This window comes from Phoxinus phoxinus (assembly GCF_949152265.1).
Source record: "Phoxinus phoxinus genome assembly, chromosome: 8".
In the NCBI taxonomy this organism is placed as follows: Eukaryota; Metazoa; Chordata; class Actinopteri; order Cypriniformes; family Leuciscidae; genus Phoxinus; species Phoxinus phoxinus.
The window spans coordinates 2,198,397-2,214,419 of NC_136883.1; the positions used below are offsets into that span (position 1 = coordinate 2,198,397).

At 35.9% G+C, this 16,023-nt stretch overlaps 1 protein-coding gene across 4 annotated transcripts; it reads right to left on the reverse strand.

Annotated features, from left to right (window-relative positions):
* Window positions 1-2,082: 2,082 nt before the first annotated feature.
* LOC307003463 (uncharacterized protein) lies at window positions 2,083-10,583 on the reverse strand. Of its 4 annotated transcripts, none has more exons than XM_079621874.1 (9): window positions 9,012-10,583; window positions 8,144-8,650; window positions 7,420-7,585; window positions 5,984-6,340; window positions 5,086-5,142; window positions 4,179-4,220; window positions 3,463-3,530; window positions 3,161-3,204; window positions 2,083-2,823 (listed from the first exon to the last, which is right to left on the reverse strand). In XM_079621874.1, the coding sequence occupies exons 2-9, from the start codon at window positions 8,354-8,356 to the stop codon at window positions 2,760-2,762; spliced, it is 1,011 nt and encodes a 336-aa protein (XP_079478000.1). In that variant the 5' UTR covers window positions 8,357-8,650; window positions 9,012-10,583; the 3' UTR covers window positions 2,083-2,759. The 4 variants fall into 4 exon arrangements, with proteins under 4 accessions (XP_079478000.1, XP_079478003.1, XP_079478002.1 ...); XM_079621875.1 differs by having other exon boundaries at window positions 2,163-2,302; window positions 2,757-2,823; window positions 8,144-10,583; XM_079621877.1 differs by having other exon boundaries at window positions 2,084-2,299; window positions 8,144-10,583.
* Between the last annotated feature and the right edge of the window lie 5,440 nt (window positions 10,584-16,023).

The following is a 16,023-nucleotide window of genomic DNA, read 5'->3' on the forward strand; positions in this document are numbered from 1 at the left end:
TTGAGACATTCAGATGGTAGAGTCAGAATTTGGCGTAAACAGAATGAGAACATGGATCCATCATGCATTGTTACCACTGTGCAGGCTGGTGGTAGTGGTGGTGGTGTAATGGTGTGGGGGATGTTTTCTTGGCACACTTTGGGCCCATTAGTACCAATTGAGCATTGTGTCAACGCCACAGCCAACCTGAGTATTGTTGCTGACCATGTCCATCCCATTATGACCACAGTGTACCAATCTTCTGATGGCTACTTCCAGCAGGATAATGCACCATGTCATAAAGTGTGAATCATCTGAGACTGGTTTCTTGAACATGACAATGAGTTCACTGTACTCAAATAGCCTCCACAGTCACCAGATCTCAATCCAGATCACCTTTGGGATGTGGTGGAACGGGAGATTTGCATCATGGATGTGCAGCCGACAAATCTGCAGCAACTGCAATATGCTATCCTATCAATATTGGCCAACATTTCTAAAAAATTCCTTTAGCACCTTGTTGAATCAATGCCACGTAGAATCAAGGCAGTTCTGAAGGCAAAAGGGGGTCAAACACAGTATTATGGTGTTCCTAATGATCCTTTAGGTGAGTGTATTATATCAACAATCTCCTACAGTTGAAACATACATTATACTATATTTAAATGATCAAGATGAAAAAAAATCGCGAGGCTATCAGGTCATTAAGTATATTTGACTGTTATTGTAGTTGTAGAACAACCATCAGGGCCGTCTCCAATGTACACTATTTACAGTTTTTTTCCAACTGCTTGCACACATTTTCAAAACTATGTCACCTTTTTTCAAAACTTTCCCAAAACTGCACACACAAAATTGTGTGTAGCCTAGTGTTTTGAAAAAAAGTGTTTTATGCAATTGAAAACTGAGTCAAAGGCTGAGAAATAGTTTATTGTTTTTGTAGATGTGGTGTGCAGTTTTGCACTTTGAGTGAGAGGTTTAAAAAAATCGTGTGACATAAAAAAGATTTTGTGTGTAAGCAGTTGGGGGAAAAAACTGTATAAACTACAATTCCCACGAGAGACGCGCCATTGAACTTCTTACAAAGTGTACAAATCAGTCACCATACTTGTAGTTCTTCTGGTTTCCCGACCAGGAATAATGTTATAAATGTTATATGTCTTTACTATTCTATATTAAAAAACATACATTATACAGCCGAAACATACATTATGCTATACTTATATATGAGTAGGATGAAAAAATAAATCGCCAAGACTTCAAATCTGTGGTTTTAGCTGGTAGGCTACAATAGACATGAATTCAAGATTGTCGGCGGGAGTTATGTTACCCTTCAAAGAGCGACTTAAAAAAAAAAAGTTTTATTTAACATTATGTTTATTTATTTAATTATGGCCTGCAAATGTTTGTTTTACCAACTGATGAATGTAATAAACTGCCACTTATAAATATGTCAGCATTAGATGCAATAAGTATACAAACAATATCATAATATTAAAGAATTACAAAATGTGTGAAATAGGCTACTCTCCAGATCAAGACCTTCTCAATAAATCAATATTTGGCTTTTTAACTAGTGACAAAAACTGTTCAGTTCTAGAAGATAAAATCATATATTTTATTTGGATCAATTAGTCTGTTAATCAGATTGACCAATTGCTATAGTTTGTGCTGGTCAAGAACAATAGATACAATTGAACTGCAAGCAAAAACTTGGGGCCACTGTTTCAAATATGTGAGTGGCTCCTCTCCTAACAAATGTAACCTCACTCCAATTTTTTTATAAAAACGTGAGAGCCCTGATTAAATTATATATGGATAATTCGAATATCTAAATTTTACCTACATTTTAATAAAAAAAGAATCCACTTGTAAAGTTAAACAAATTTCACATATAAATATGCTCAATGTAGTCTGTTCCTTTTGTCTCAACCACTTCATCCTCATATTGTTTTGAATTAAATTTATGTATGGAAAAGTAAAAACAAAAATGATCATCTTTTGCAAGTGTTATTGTAGTGTATTTGTGTTCTTTCACAAAAATATAAGTGAAAATATTCCAAATGCTTATTTATTGCTTAATTACTCACTAGAGACTTAAAGAATGATCAAACAAATTTATTGACAAGGTGCATAACAAATTGAAACTATAGTCTTTGGCAATTGGACCACACCAAGACATTCTTTTAAGAGAAATGCATGATATGAAAAGGGATATCCCCTACATGGAGCCGACACTGGTGGTGGTGAAGGGGTGAGTAGCAATGCTGAGATCTAGATGAATGTGGAGCTCTTCTCCTGATGACCACAGTGGAGGGACCTACTGTATGACACGATTGGTTCAAGAGGGTTAAGATGAAATTACATTTGGTTTAAGACATAAAACACCCAGTTAGCTGATGAGTTTGGAGTAGAAGAGAGTGAGAGAGACAATGTAAAAGATATGAGATAATGTGCGAGTATAAAGAAGGACAGTCTTATTTTTTTTAAAGCACAGAAAACAGAACATGAAATCAAATTACACGTCAACTGTAATAAAATAACAGTGCAATTTATAATCATGAAATATGAAACATGCTTTTGAATAACATCTGAAAAAGAAAATTCAGTTGGATTGAGTACATTTCTAGTACATTCCCTTTCAAAATTAAACTCCAGGTCATATTCTTGGAGATGTTCCCCTTTTCATTACTACAGAAAGATGAGATATAACTTCAAATGCAGCACAGAAACAATTTAATAAATAGGCTGAAACCAAAATGGAGTTCAAAACATACATTTTATTTATTTTCATTATTTTGGAGTGAATCCTTTGGCTGCCAGGAATGGGCCCACTGCTCACCACTAAAAACAGAAGGGATTTTTTTTCTGTTACTGGTTGGGGTTTCCAATAAACTTAAAACATTACCGAAATGTCTTTTATAAGTATAAGCTTCATTTTCCGTCTATGAAGGACCACCACCTTCATGCATGCATTAATGGTGGTGGTCCTTCATAGATGGAAAATGAAACTGTTATACTTATATGTTCGGTAATGATGTGTGCTTTACACTTGTTTAAAAGGCTTGTTTAATCTGAAACAGAACAGATTAATAAAAAAATTGTAGCAAAAAAATAAAGTTTAAGTAAATAAATAATGAATGCATTAATTCATAAAGCAGAAGAACAGAATAAGACATACCATACTGGACAGGGCTCCCAGTCAACCAGCATTTCTGCTTTGCCCTAATGTAAGAAAAGACAAAAAATAAAATCCATTCTTAGCATAAGGCTATTATGTCTGATTATAGGCATTGAGTTTCACTGATTTTCAGAAGACACTCCTTCATTAACTGTAATTCAAAAAGACTGAACACATAAAAAGTATCAACCTAACAATTATGGTATGTATAATATGTATTTGCCAAAACACACGGAAGTTTCTAAATCCTATATTACACTGCATACTGCCTACACTCTGCAGTTCCTTTATGACTGTCTAACCTTTCTCACTCTTTCTCTTAATACACTCCTGATGGGGAAAGCCTCTAGGCGAGTATGGTAGGAGCAATCTGTGAACATCAAAAACACATTTCAAATATTTTTTAGATAGTTAGATTAGAAACAAAATAAAACAACTATGAATACTTAAGTAGTGACCAGACTTGCAAGGATGACAAGTGATGTTTATCACTAATCAAAACATGTATCATGGAACCAAATTACTCTCGGTTCCAATGTGGTATGCTTGCTTGAATAACCATACTACTGCTAAGCCACAGCTCACAACTAAGAACACTGCTGCTACTTCTACTACTTGGCAATGCATTTTGGTCAAATTTGACTAATTAAGCCTGTTGGATTTTATAGCTTGTCAATTGTAATAATCTCAATAATACTAATTCCTATTCTATATCTATTATGAATAATCATGGTTATGTGTGCTACGCTGGACTAGCTGGACTGGTCATGACATTTACATACAGTATTGTTGCCCTGTTGTTGATTTGACTGTTTGTATTGTAAATATTGTATTTATTTGTAAGTCACTTTGGATAAAAGCGTTTGCTAAATAATTAATTAAATAAATAAAATTGTGACTACCGGAAATTGTCTGTTGTAGTAGTTTAAAAAAATAAGCAATTGAACTAAAGCGAATTAACAGGGGTTAAGTTGCAATGTTTAGCAAAGTATGAATCATTGCATTTACATGCACTTACTCTTTTGTGGCCTTTTCCTTTCAGGCATATGCCTTGGTCCCCCTGTGGGATATAAGATTACAGTCCAGTCATATATCCACTCAGAAAAAAAACAAAACACATTTACAATAATTAGACAGAATGCACTTTTTAATGTCTTTTCAACATAAATATGTGTCCCTGGTATGTCTAGACACCCCTGAAATATGAGAAAAGACCATCCTCTCAGTTAATGTGTGTGCAAACACGCTGTTTAATTTGGCTCCAGATTTTACATCACATGCAGGCTCATTGGAAAATAGTAATCATAGTAGGCTTTTAGAATACTCCATCTAAAATGACCTGTTTCAGATAGGGTCTGCATAAAGGACCAGTTTAAGATAAATAAGGACTTTTTTAGGATCATGCAAAGCTACTCTAGTGGAGTATCAGAATACAAATATAGAACTGGAAATTAGTATAATAGGTCCCCTTTAAATTCTATTTAAGTAATTAATTTACTTATTAGAGAATCTGCTTGACTAATGAGTTTCATAGTTACCAAGCTATGGTAACAGTTATCAGAACCACCAATAATTACCCTAATAATAATAATAATTCATTACATTTATATAGCGCTTTTCTGGGTACTCAAAGAGCTTTACATTGAAGGGGGGATCTCCTCAACCACCAACAATGTGCAGCATCCACCACACACCAGCTTACTGGTGGAGAGGAGACAGTGATGAAGCCAATCAGTGTATGGGGATGATTAGGGGGCCATGATGGACAGGGGCCAATGGGCAAATTTGGCCAGGATGCTGGGGTTACAACCCTACACCCCACCGCACCCTACTTTTTCGAAGGACACCCATTTTTAATGACCACAGAGAGTCAGGACCTCAGTTTAACGTCTCATCCGAAGGACGGACAAACATTATTTACATACCTGACTTTTTTTTTTTTCGACTTGCGACTGTGCCCCTGGCTGAACCTGTGAAGACAGCTGTGGGTTTGGAGAAAGAAAATTACTCGTATACCAAATCAATATTTAACTTATTATTTAAAATTCTTGAAGATCACAACATCGCACAAGTGTGGCAGTACATGTATTAATAGGTGTAAAGTACATGCATTCTTATTGCGATTTAATTAAGGTTGCTCCATTAACTCCACGTGTTTCATTTTCTCATTTATGTCCATCCTGTTTGTGATAATCCAAATTTGTTTTTAACAAGCGCTGATCCTGTTCATGGGAGACTGACATTCCCAATTATTTTGAATATTTGAATTATCCTAATATCTTTAATAATAAAATTTGGCCTAGTAATTTCAGGATTTGATTAGTAGTACTTATTTTACTTTTAGATTTATAATGGACTCACAAAATTACTTCCAACAGCCCTAGTACAGAAACAGATAGACCTATCATCTATCTAATTATGTAATATCAGATCAACTTTTCTAGAAGATTATCCATTGAAAATGAGAACCCTGTAGGTGATGAGACACAGGGCCCACAACCCATCTAAATTATCCAGATAGAAATGTGTTGCCCATTTTCAATGTGAAAGTGCCCAAGGAACAATCACTCGGCAAGATTGCCCAGCAACATTGCTCAAAAAGTTGCCCTGTGTATCATCACCTAGTGAGTTTTACTTTTTCAAGCAGCAAAAAAGTTATAGCATGGTGTGTTTGAGTTCATTTCGTTGAAAAGAGCCCTGACCTGCATCAAGCTCTATGGGGGAAAAACACAGGAAGTCAAGTAAAGTTAAGGTAACCCATGGGTCAAACACTTTTGGCCTTTACAAATATAAACTGTAACTCTTTAAATTTGTTCTAATTACCTTGCCCCTCCGTGGATTCTGGCTGCTCCACTTGCCCCTCCGTGGATTCTGGCTGCTCCACTTGCCCCTCCGTGGATTCCGGCTGCTCCACTTGCCCCTCCGTGGATTCTGGCTGCTCCACTTGCCCCTCCGTGGATTCCGGCTGCTCCACTTGCCCCTCCGTGGATTCTGGCTGCTCCACTTGCCCCTCCGTGGATTCCGGCTGCTCCACTTGCCCCTCCGTGGATTCTGGCTGCTCCACTTGCCCCTCCGTGCATTCTGGCTGCTCCACTTGCCCCCCTGTGGGGCTCGCCTCGCAGGGTGTGAGCTGCAGAGTAATCAGCTGATCCTCATTGCCACTGGAATCCTGGGTCCATCCTGTGCAAGTTAACAAGTATTGTGTTTTGCTTATTTAAAACATAGAGGTTAACCATAAGCTTGATCTGTACCTGTTTTAACTGTTAGGTAAATGTGTACCAAATTTTCCCCAACCAGATTTGAAGGCACTTTTGATTGCAGGAGAACTATTGAGAGTCTACTGGATGTATTAGATATCTGTAATATATTTGATTGATTTTCTATGACGATAACCAATATATCTTTAAGTCAGGAAAATAAAACCCAGAGTGCTCATAATATCTATTGAAAAAAATGACAAGTATAATGTTTGTTTACAGTCTGGGTCAAACAATTCAGTTAAGACTAGACTGTGTGCGCTAAAAAACTTTGGGCTTTATGCCTCAAAGTTAGTAGCAGTGTAAGTTTGTGGTGTATCCAGCAAAAATTTGATGGTTTTCTTTTTCTCTGTGTTATTTCCGTTAATGATCTACATTTTAGCACTGTCCTCGATACTGTTTCAATGAGTATAGATTCATCGTCATTTAATTAATTGACCCAGTGACCAAAACGGGTCTTTGCTAATGTAATGTGTTCAATTAGTATGTCACTACAAAAAATGCTGTGGTCAGTGTGCCTAAACATTAAAAAATATGGTTGTATGTGGGCTGAAAACCGATATGAAATATGGCTCCTACAAAAACATACCAAACATAATTCTAAAGTTGACAGTATATGCTTGAATGCACTTAACTCTGGGTGCCAAATCCCATTGTAGACCAGTGTGCTGCATGCTATTAATACAAACAGGGCTCAATACACTTAGAATCTACATGTCTACATCTGCAGTTGCAGGAAACTACTGTTTTAAAACAGTTTACTTCAATTCCCATAATCAATTGCCAGGTGTGAATTTTTATGTTTTTCTACCCATTTGCGTCTACATTAAATGTGTTGGTAGAGACGTCACATAGAGTAGACTATGATCATACAAGCATTCAGCAGCAGAGGTGAATTTTAGAGGTGAGCCATTCCTTTAAGATTTAAACATTAATAAAATGTTTTGCGTTCTCAACACAAGTTGTGAACTGTGACTTTAAGATACAGTGCATGCATCTCACCTTCACAAAGGTATTCATAAAATGAACCTATCTTCTGTAGGTAGTCCTGGGCAAAGGTGGAGAGTGTGCAGCGAGGCGTTAATATTTCGCACTTAATTTCTTTTTTTTTGTTCTCCTTTCCGAGTAGCAGAACAGGTTTGTAGCCAATGGCATGGAGTTTCTCAAGCTGCAATGACAAAATTGTGTGTTTGCTGTTTAAAGTAATAGAAAAACAACATAAAAAATAACTAAGAATATTAATTTAAATTACAGTATGAATGCAGTTCATGTGTTATTTCTCATCCACTCGATAAGAAAGTTTGATTATTAAATTGCACCTGTAATTCCTTCATAATGCATGCCTGTATATGTTATGAACTCAAGAATTCCTGAGTTTCAATTATATTTGCTGTGTGTTAAAATTTTGCTCTGGTAGATAATTTAGGTATGTGATGTATTACGGTGAAGATGTGATAACTTTATGGTTGTATTACCACCACTAAAATAAAAACTACAAATCACAATTACGTGTGCCTTCAAAGTTGATAGTTAAATTATACTTTTAAATTGATTCTGATGACACAGGGAGGACAAAGTATCATTGGGGAAAAAAATATTCAAATTTATCTATATTGGCAAAAAATAATGCCTTTCTGATCTTGCGCTGGCATGCTCAATAACAAATGGTACCACTGAATGTACTTCCTAGATGATCGTTTACTGTCATGTATGAAATTGTACGTACCATGATAGTGGCTTCATCCTTGATGGATGCAGTGTTGTGGTTTTTCTTACGACCAACCACCCATTCCTCTCGCTTCTCATCAAACCTCTGAAGCTTCTTCTTGAGGCGCTGCTTGAGAGGCTGCTCCTTCTTACAGTGTGAGCAGATTCTTTGAGCACAAAATATTATTCCCTGACAAAAGGGGCAGATCTTTTTTGTAGACCCCCCTGGCATTATAGCAAACAGTCAAATACAGACAGACAGACAGTCAGATACAAACAGACAGGCTGACAAAGATGGGTAAGACAGACAAGTAGACAAAGACAGACAGGGAGGAAAGGAAGAGCAATAGATACAGACCGTGAGATAGATAAAGATTGAAGAGATGGACAGAAATATAGATACAGTGAGAACAGAGAGGATGTAAGATATAGAAAATGAAGAGATAGAGGTTGGCTCTTAAAAGTGCCTTTGGGTTTTTGACAATGAGGTTCGGATAGGTTAGACAGGTGATATGTTTTACAGGATCTGCAGGGAGAACAACAGAAAATGTTAATTATGTAGTGTTATGTTGATATAAGATTTAAAAAGTGTACCCTAATAGTGAGTGATTCCCATTTTCTTATAAATGCTTAGGATAAATAAATACATATCACGTTGTTCCTATTTCCTGTGCTACTGTTAAAAGTCGCGTAACATTTTTTTTTTAATTCATTTTTATTAATATATATATATATATATATATATATATATATATATATATATATAGAACCTATATCTAGGACTAGAACATGTTTTTTTATAATAACATCGTAATTTTATTAATTTTGGATGTGTAAATAATGCTTATGAATTCATCTTGCTTATTAGACTGTTGTAAGCGACTTACCGTGGTGGAATCGCGCTGGGCAATGGTTTCTGCGATGGTCGCACACACAGTGACGTGTTGCACAATATTGCGCCAAAATATCAATCATAATTAAAAAGTACAGTCTTAATATTTTATATCCGTGCTCAAAATTTTAAAGAGGTCAGCAAATGTCCAAGTGAAGGAAACACGAGTATGTAGCCATTACATTTAAACACATATCACTTCCCAGAATGCATCCATCTCTTTGCCAAAGGATATGTCCATATAAAGTAATATAAACATTTCTGCAGTAGGCTATATAATTAATTTATTACAACTTCATAATCAGTATTGAGATGAAAGTTCTATAAAAGTAGGCTATTCTTTTTTTCCTTTTTTTGGCGCAAAAAAACAAAAAAACAACAAAGTAGGCTCACTATAATTAAGCCATTGCAAATTGAAATACCATCGACAATTATAAAATATCCCACAATAAATTAAGGCATGTTTTAAGCCTACAGCAAATATGCAGTCCTGCAATTATGTCGTTTTAATGTAGTCCAAAATTATATTAAAAAGAGAGGAAAAATCGTGATATTACCGAATTAGAAAAGGGTTTCAGCTAGCTACCCTCGACGTTATGGACGTGAGGGGGAAATTACAATATGTGATCGAAAATTATCAAATATCCCACCTAAATTAATGAATGTTTTAAGCATATAGAAAATATACCGTCCTGTAATTGTGTAATTTTAATGTATTAAATTATATAAAAAAGAAAGGAAAAAGAGTTAGTGTTAAATAATTAAAGTTCAAAATTCAAAGATGAGGGATTTCTCAAATCTATCGGACGACCCTCTCCGTTGTCAAGTGACGAATGGGGGTACCCTCAACGTCGGCTTTGGACGTGAGGGGGGAAATGACCAAACGGCATAGCCTATGTTGCAAAGAAAAACGTGGTGCAGGCACGGAAAATACGTCCCATTGAAATACATTATATTGAAAGTCGTGTTGTGTGGCACGAAAAAAAAAAGAAGGAAATTCGTGCCTAGGACACGAATCAATTCGTGTTGAGTCGCCTACCGATTAGAAAGCAATACAACAAGGATTCAAATCTCCTGATTAAATGTTGAGTGAGTAATGTAGCCCTTAAAGTTTACAAAATGAATAACAATTGTAAAAAAAAATAGTGTGCTCTCGGAAGAAAGACATGGTGCAGGCACGAAAAATACGTGTCCCATTGAAATACATTGAAAGTCGTGCGGAGTGACACGAAAAAAAAGAAGGATATTTGTGCCCTTGGACACGAATAAATAGATTAATGTTGAGTAGCCTAACGAATATAAAGCAATAAAAACGAGGATTAAAATCTCTTGATTAGAGTAATGTAGCTCTTAAAGTTTGCAAAATGAATAACAATTGAGAAAAAACAATACTGTGCTCTCGAAAGAAAAACGTGGTGTAGGCACGAAAAATACGTCCCATTGAAATACATTAGATTGAAAGTCGTGCCGAGTGACACGAAAAAATGGGGCAATTCGTGTCCATGAACACGAATCAATAGATTAAATTTCGTGACTATTTCACGAACTGCCGTGAGACTGGGTTGCTAAAACACACTTAAAAGTCTGTGTAACAACATGTAAATGCATGTTTTGCAATAACTAAAATTTTCTTTTTACTATTTGTTGTTTTATATAAATTGTTATAATTTGACCAAGCATATAGTTTTGACATCACAAAATTGTCTCATGAATATTCATTAGGTTATTCTCATTATAACACAGGCAGGAGTTACATAAGAGTTACATAAGTGATATATAAAGTTATATTTCTTCATAAAAGTGATTGGAACTAAACCGCTCATGGCAAAAAGTGATGAGGTCGTGATAATGTTCCCGTCGTCCCGTCTGTGAATGACGTGTCGGTCTCCCGTTGTTAACTAGACTTCCCAGTCCTCCCAGAGCATCAGTGTAAGTGTGTCTCCTCGCAGACACACTTGACAGGAGTCATTTAACGTCCCACCTGCACATCTGCACACGCGTATGTGTCCTTGAGTGTCCTGTTTAATGAGACTCATCCTTTCTTTTACTTTACCACGACGCATTAAAAATACACTAATGCATGAACAATTAATGATACACATATAACACAATAAAAGCTTCAGTAGCAGACACTCATTACATACAATCTGCGCACAAGAAAACCTTCTCTCCAGACAACTGATAATCTAGACGGCCATTTATAGATATAATACTGATACCTGACAACTTTAAATTATCACTATCAAATCAAAAGTTTCCAGATTGTGTTCTGATTATCTATTAGCAAAATGTAAATTGTGAACAAGTTTTATTGATGAACCTTATGGGTTCTGTCAGGCATTCATATATAGAACCTTTTAGGGTTTCCCATTATGGCATCATTTTATGCATTTAGTTCGAATTAAAAAAATTTTTAATGTTAATTATAACAGCATGCATGTAAGCATACTTTATTACTATGGAAATTAAATAACCCATTAAACATGAAAGTAGTATGCCATCTTTTAAGACATATCTCCTTATATAGAAAATATTTGACATGAAAGTTTCATTACAGTGACCATAACATGAAAATGGCGTGATCATTTACTCACCCTGTGTTGTTCTAATGCAGTTGACTCATATAATGTCAGTGAATAGTGACCGCAGAACGATCCTAAACACAACAAGGCTGTGAAGCAACTCGTGAATAGATGAGTTTATGTGTTCGGCTGATGACGTGTAATGTCCCCGATGACCTCTGCAGTCACATTTAGACAGTTGTCAGCGACTGCTTTTTTCAAGACAAGTATAAGTTTAAAAAAATTTAACAGATGTATTTGATTTCGTAGAATAAATCTTGAAAATATCTTGAGCTTGTGTTAACTACAGACCTTATTTCAGGCATTTAACCAAAAACCCATTCAAGAAGCGATGGAACCGGAAGTGCTGAAATGCAACTCGTTTCTGGGTTTTGGCCTACAAAATATGTCATCCCTGCAGTTTCCTGCGACTTGTCAAAATTTTAAAAAAAAAAACATTGTCGTGAGAAATCAGGATGAATAAAAAACGCACCATGAAATAATGAAATTTTGGGATAGAAATCCCAAAAAAGAATGTGCACTTCCTTCCCTGAGTATTGTGCCTTTGATTTCGGACCGGACTTCAGCCGTGTAGAAGACCAGCTGTCAAGGTGTTCTACAATTGTGTAGAAATATGGGGAAATACATATCACAGTAACACTATGCCTTTATTTATGTTGCAGAAAAGAGCCATTCGCATTATTTTCAAAGCAGGATATAGAGACCACACAAATCCACTCTTTATTAGGTCAGGATTATTAAAATGCAAAGACATTGTAGAATTACAAACTTTATTAGTGATGTTTAAAGCTAGAAGCAAAGCTCTTCCACATGACTTACAAAAGTTATTTGTTTTTACTTCTGAAGATGGAAATCAATCGTTGGTCTGTTGCTGGAGTAAAAGTCTAAATCTTCTAAGGAAAGATTTAAAATGTTGTAAAAATATTTTGGAATTTAAAAATAGTTATAAAAAGAAACAACTTGAATTATATCAAACTGAATTTTGATTTGGACTGTATGTGGACAATGTAAAAAGTTTAAACAAATATCAGATATGTTGGATATTGGGTGATGGTGGAGGGAACAATGCTAATGACCTCTACTACTTATGTTAATACATTTTGGGTGATGGTGGAGGGAACAATGTTAATGCCATCTACTGTTTATGTCTATAAAGGGGGCAGATAAATATAATATTATAATATTGGTTTGTTTTTCACCAAACCCTATCGTAAACCCCCAGAACACACGGGATATACGCCATGTGTCACATGGGACCATTCTGTGATGCTTTTACTTCTTTTACATCTCTGTCGCTATTCAATGCCATTATGTGGACGAGCACGAAAGGGAATTGTTTTTTCTTATACTTCTTTTGCGGTCCGAAAAAGAAAGACGGGGATACGGCATTAAAACAACAACAACAGGGTGATTAAATTATGACTTCATTTTTATTTCAGGGTTAACTAACCTATTAAAATGAAGTCAAGAACCCTAAGGTTGGATATAGAGAAACACTACTGTACAACATCAGTGCTTGATGAATCACTTGACATGTCTAAATCTGGCAACCCTATAAATAAGAGACAATGCACAATCCTATGTTGCGTGCATTTCCCCCTCTGGATTATAATCGACTGTTATTATGTATCCGGGCGTTGAGATAATCCTTACACTTAACCTCTGTCTGGTTGCAGCTTCGCCTGACAGAAACACACGTCTAATCTCTGCATGATGTACATGGAAAACATCATTAATTCCATTCAATTTTGTGAATTTTAATCTCAGTGGATCTAGATGAGACAGTCTCAGTAATTTGTTCTGAGAAAACTAGATCTGGAGAGATGATATGATTCAGTACACTTGTATATGGGGCATTATGATGAAAAGAAAGGTGTAGTGCAGGCCTTGGATTAAAGCAGGAACGCTCTCTCTCTCTCTCTCTCTCTCTCTCTCTCTCTCTCTCTCTCTCTCTCTCTCTCTCTCTCTCTCTCTCTCTCTCTCTCTCTCTCTCTCTCTCTCTCTGAAGCTGCTGCATTTTAAGAAAGACCATTTTAGATTCATCTGTGTATATCTCCATAGAGTTCATTCCTGTTTCGATTTAAGCTGGTGTAACAGTTTATTAAATGGTCAGAATGTGTATAATTGAACTGAAACCCTCGAAAGTCATTAATGTAGTTTCATGGTCATTACGGTTAGAGATTTTTAACCACTAGTGGCCCCCTGAATTCAGAGTTGTATATCCCCAAACAAATATAAATAGTCTGGATTTTACAAGGCTGTTTATTCAAATGACAGAATAAAACACTTATTTACATTCATGCTTATATTACATTGCCTCAGCATTTTACCATACTATAGTAGTAAGTCTAAAGCCATGTGAAAATGAAGTGTCCTTAACTGAACTGAATGTGTGCTTGTTGTGTTCAAATCTTAAAAGTATATTTAAAACACAAACTACTTGCAGAAAAGTTTATATTGCTGGAATTATATATGCAAGGAATAATGTACATCCAGCCGGTTGTTATCTCAGAATAAACCCAGACAGGGTGATTTACGGGTCTTGCATTAGCCTGAAGGGGTTTATTCTGAGATCACACACACACACACACACACACACACACACACACACACACACACACACACACACACACACACACACACACACACACACACACACAAACACACACACACCTAAGGGTATTTTACCCAAAATTGGGTTAAAACAACCCAGCATTGTTTGTGCAACCCAGTGCAGTCATACCACTTATTACACGGCATTTCACCACATAAAATATTTATGGAGATAAGATATATTGAATTCAGATTAAACTGTTTTAAAATCATACCTGTTTGTATCTTATAATCCAACAGTGTACAAAACAAAAGTCACAAAATGGCAGCAGCGTTTGTATGAAACAAGAGAGAGCGAGTCCACAATACTGGATGGCATAATTACATAACTGTACACAAAATATTGATTTGACAGAGTTTTAATATTTTATTAGCTCACCAAATGCAAAACATCCACGATGAGCTGGAGGAGCCTGCGTTTCTGTTTTTAGCGGTTGTTATCTGGCCGCTGGATAGCGCGATTGACCAATCAGAATCAAGTATTCCACAGAGGCGTCTAATATATATATATATTATTTAAGTGCACTTAAAGGGAGTACACTTTCATGACTATGTTTCTTAATACACTTAAGTACACTTTTAAAAAGTGCACTTTGTAATTTATGTATACTCAACATTTAAGGTCTAATGGAATTGCTTCTCTTAAAGCACACTTTCAAGTGTGGCATCTCTCAAGTAAAATGATTAGAACCAGCATTGGTTAACTGTCAGAAAAAAATTAAAACCACATACAATTTTGAAATAGTTCTGATGAAATACTCCAGCAAACGAGAACATCTCATCTCATCTCATCTCATCTCATCTCATCTCATCTCATCTCATCTCATCTCATCTCATCTCATCTCATCTCTCTGCTGTCACTGTCCTCTAAACCATGTACACCTGAGACACTCACATCCATCACGGCCTTATCACTGACTCCACAACATTAGCAACAATATGGCAGTAATTACTCACACCCGTCACGACTGAGGAGACTCAAAAACAACCAGCTTCTCTCGGTTAGGAAACATGCTGTGCAAATCACCTTCCTCTGCTTCCCAAACACAACTATGTGGGACTTTTATATTATTGATCTTCCTGCATTTACAGTATTATTTGAGAACCGAACTCTTTTCTCCAGAGCGGCTGTACAGATAAATGAACTAAATTAATAAAAAATTTACAACAAAAATGAACCATCACTGAACGTACTTAAGCTGGCCTATGACACTATTTCTTCTAGATCTGCTGCTTTAACAATCTGTATAGTTAGACATTTGGTGTTTCAGGAACAAAGTGGCCAGGATGAATTACCTAGCAAACAACTGTGCGTTTAAAAGACGTCTAATAACTCCCAAGACGGTCCAGACGACTGGGCTAAAACAAGGCAAAATTTGGGCTGACATAAAATGTTTTCTGTTTTTAGTTTAAAATGGTGTTGTGTAATGACATGACATTCACATACACATTGCACTTTGTACCTGAATACTCGTATGTATTTTATTTATATAAACATAAATATATAAACCCCAAACCACAAAATCCCAAGTGTTAATTTATGCATGAATATTATATCCTATGAATAAATGGCCACATTTAAACTGCATTGGTGGGCTTCGGTGAATCATTTATAACTGATGGAAAGAAATAACATTAACATTTAATCACATTTTGTTCCCATGGATACAAAACCCAGAAATGACAGAAAAGGACATGTGGACATTCCTGCGGTGAAGTGTCGTCTGAGTGTGTGGGAGAATGTCATACTGTATATGCATATGGCATTTTTGCTTTCCTGATTGTCAACAATGCTAATCGCTGTGTTTAATT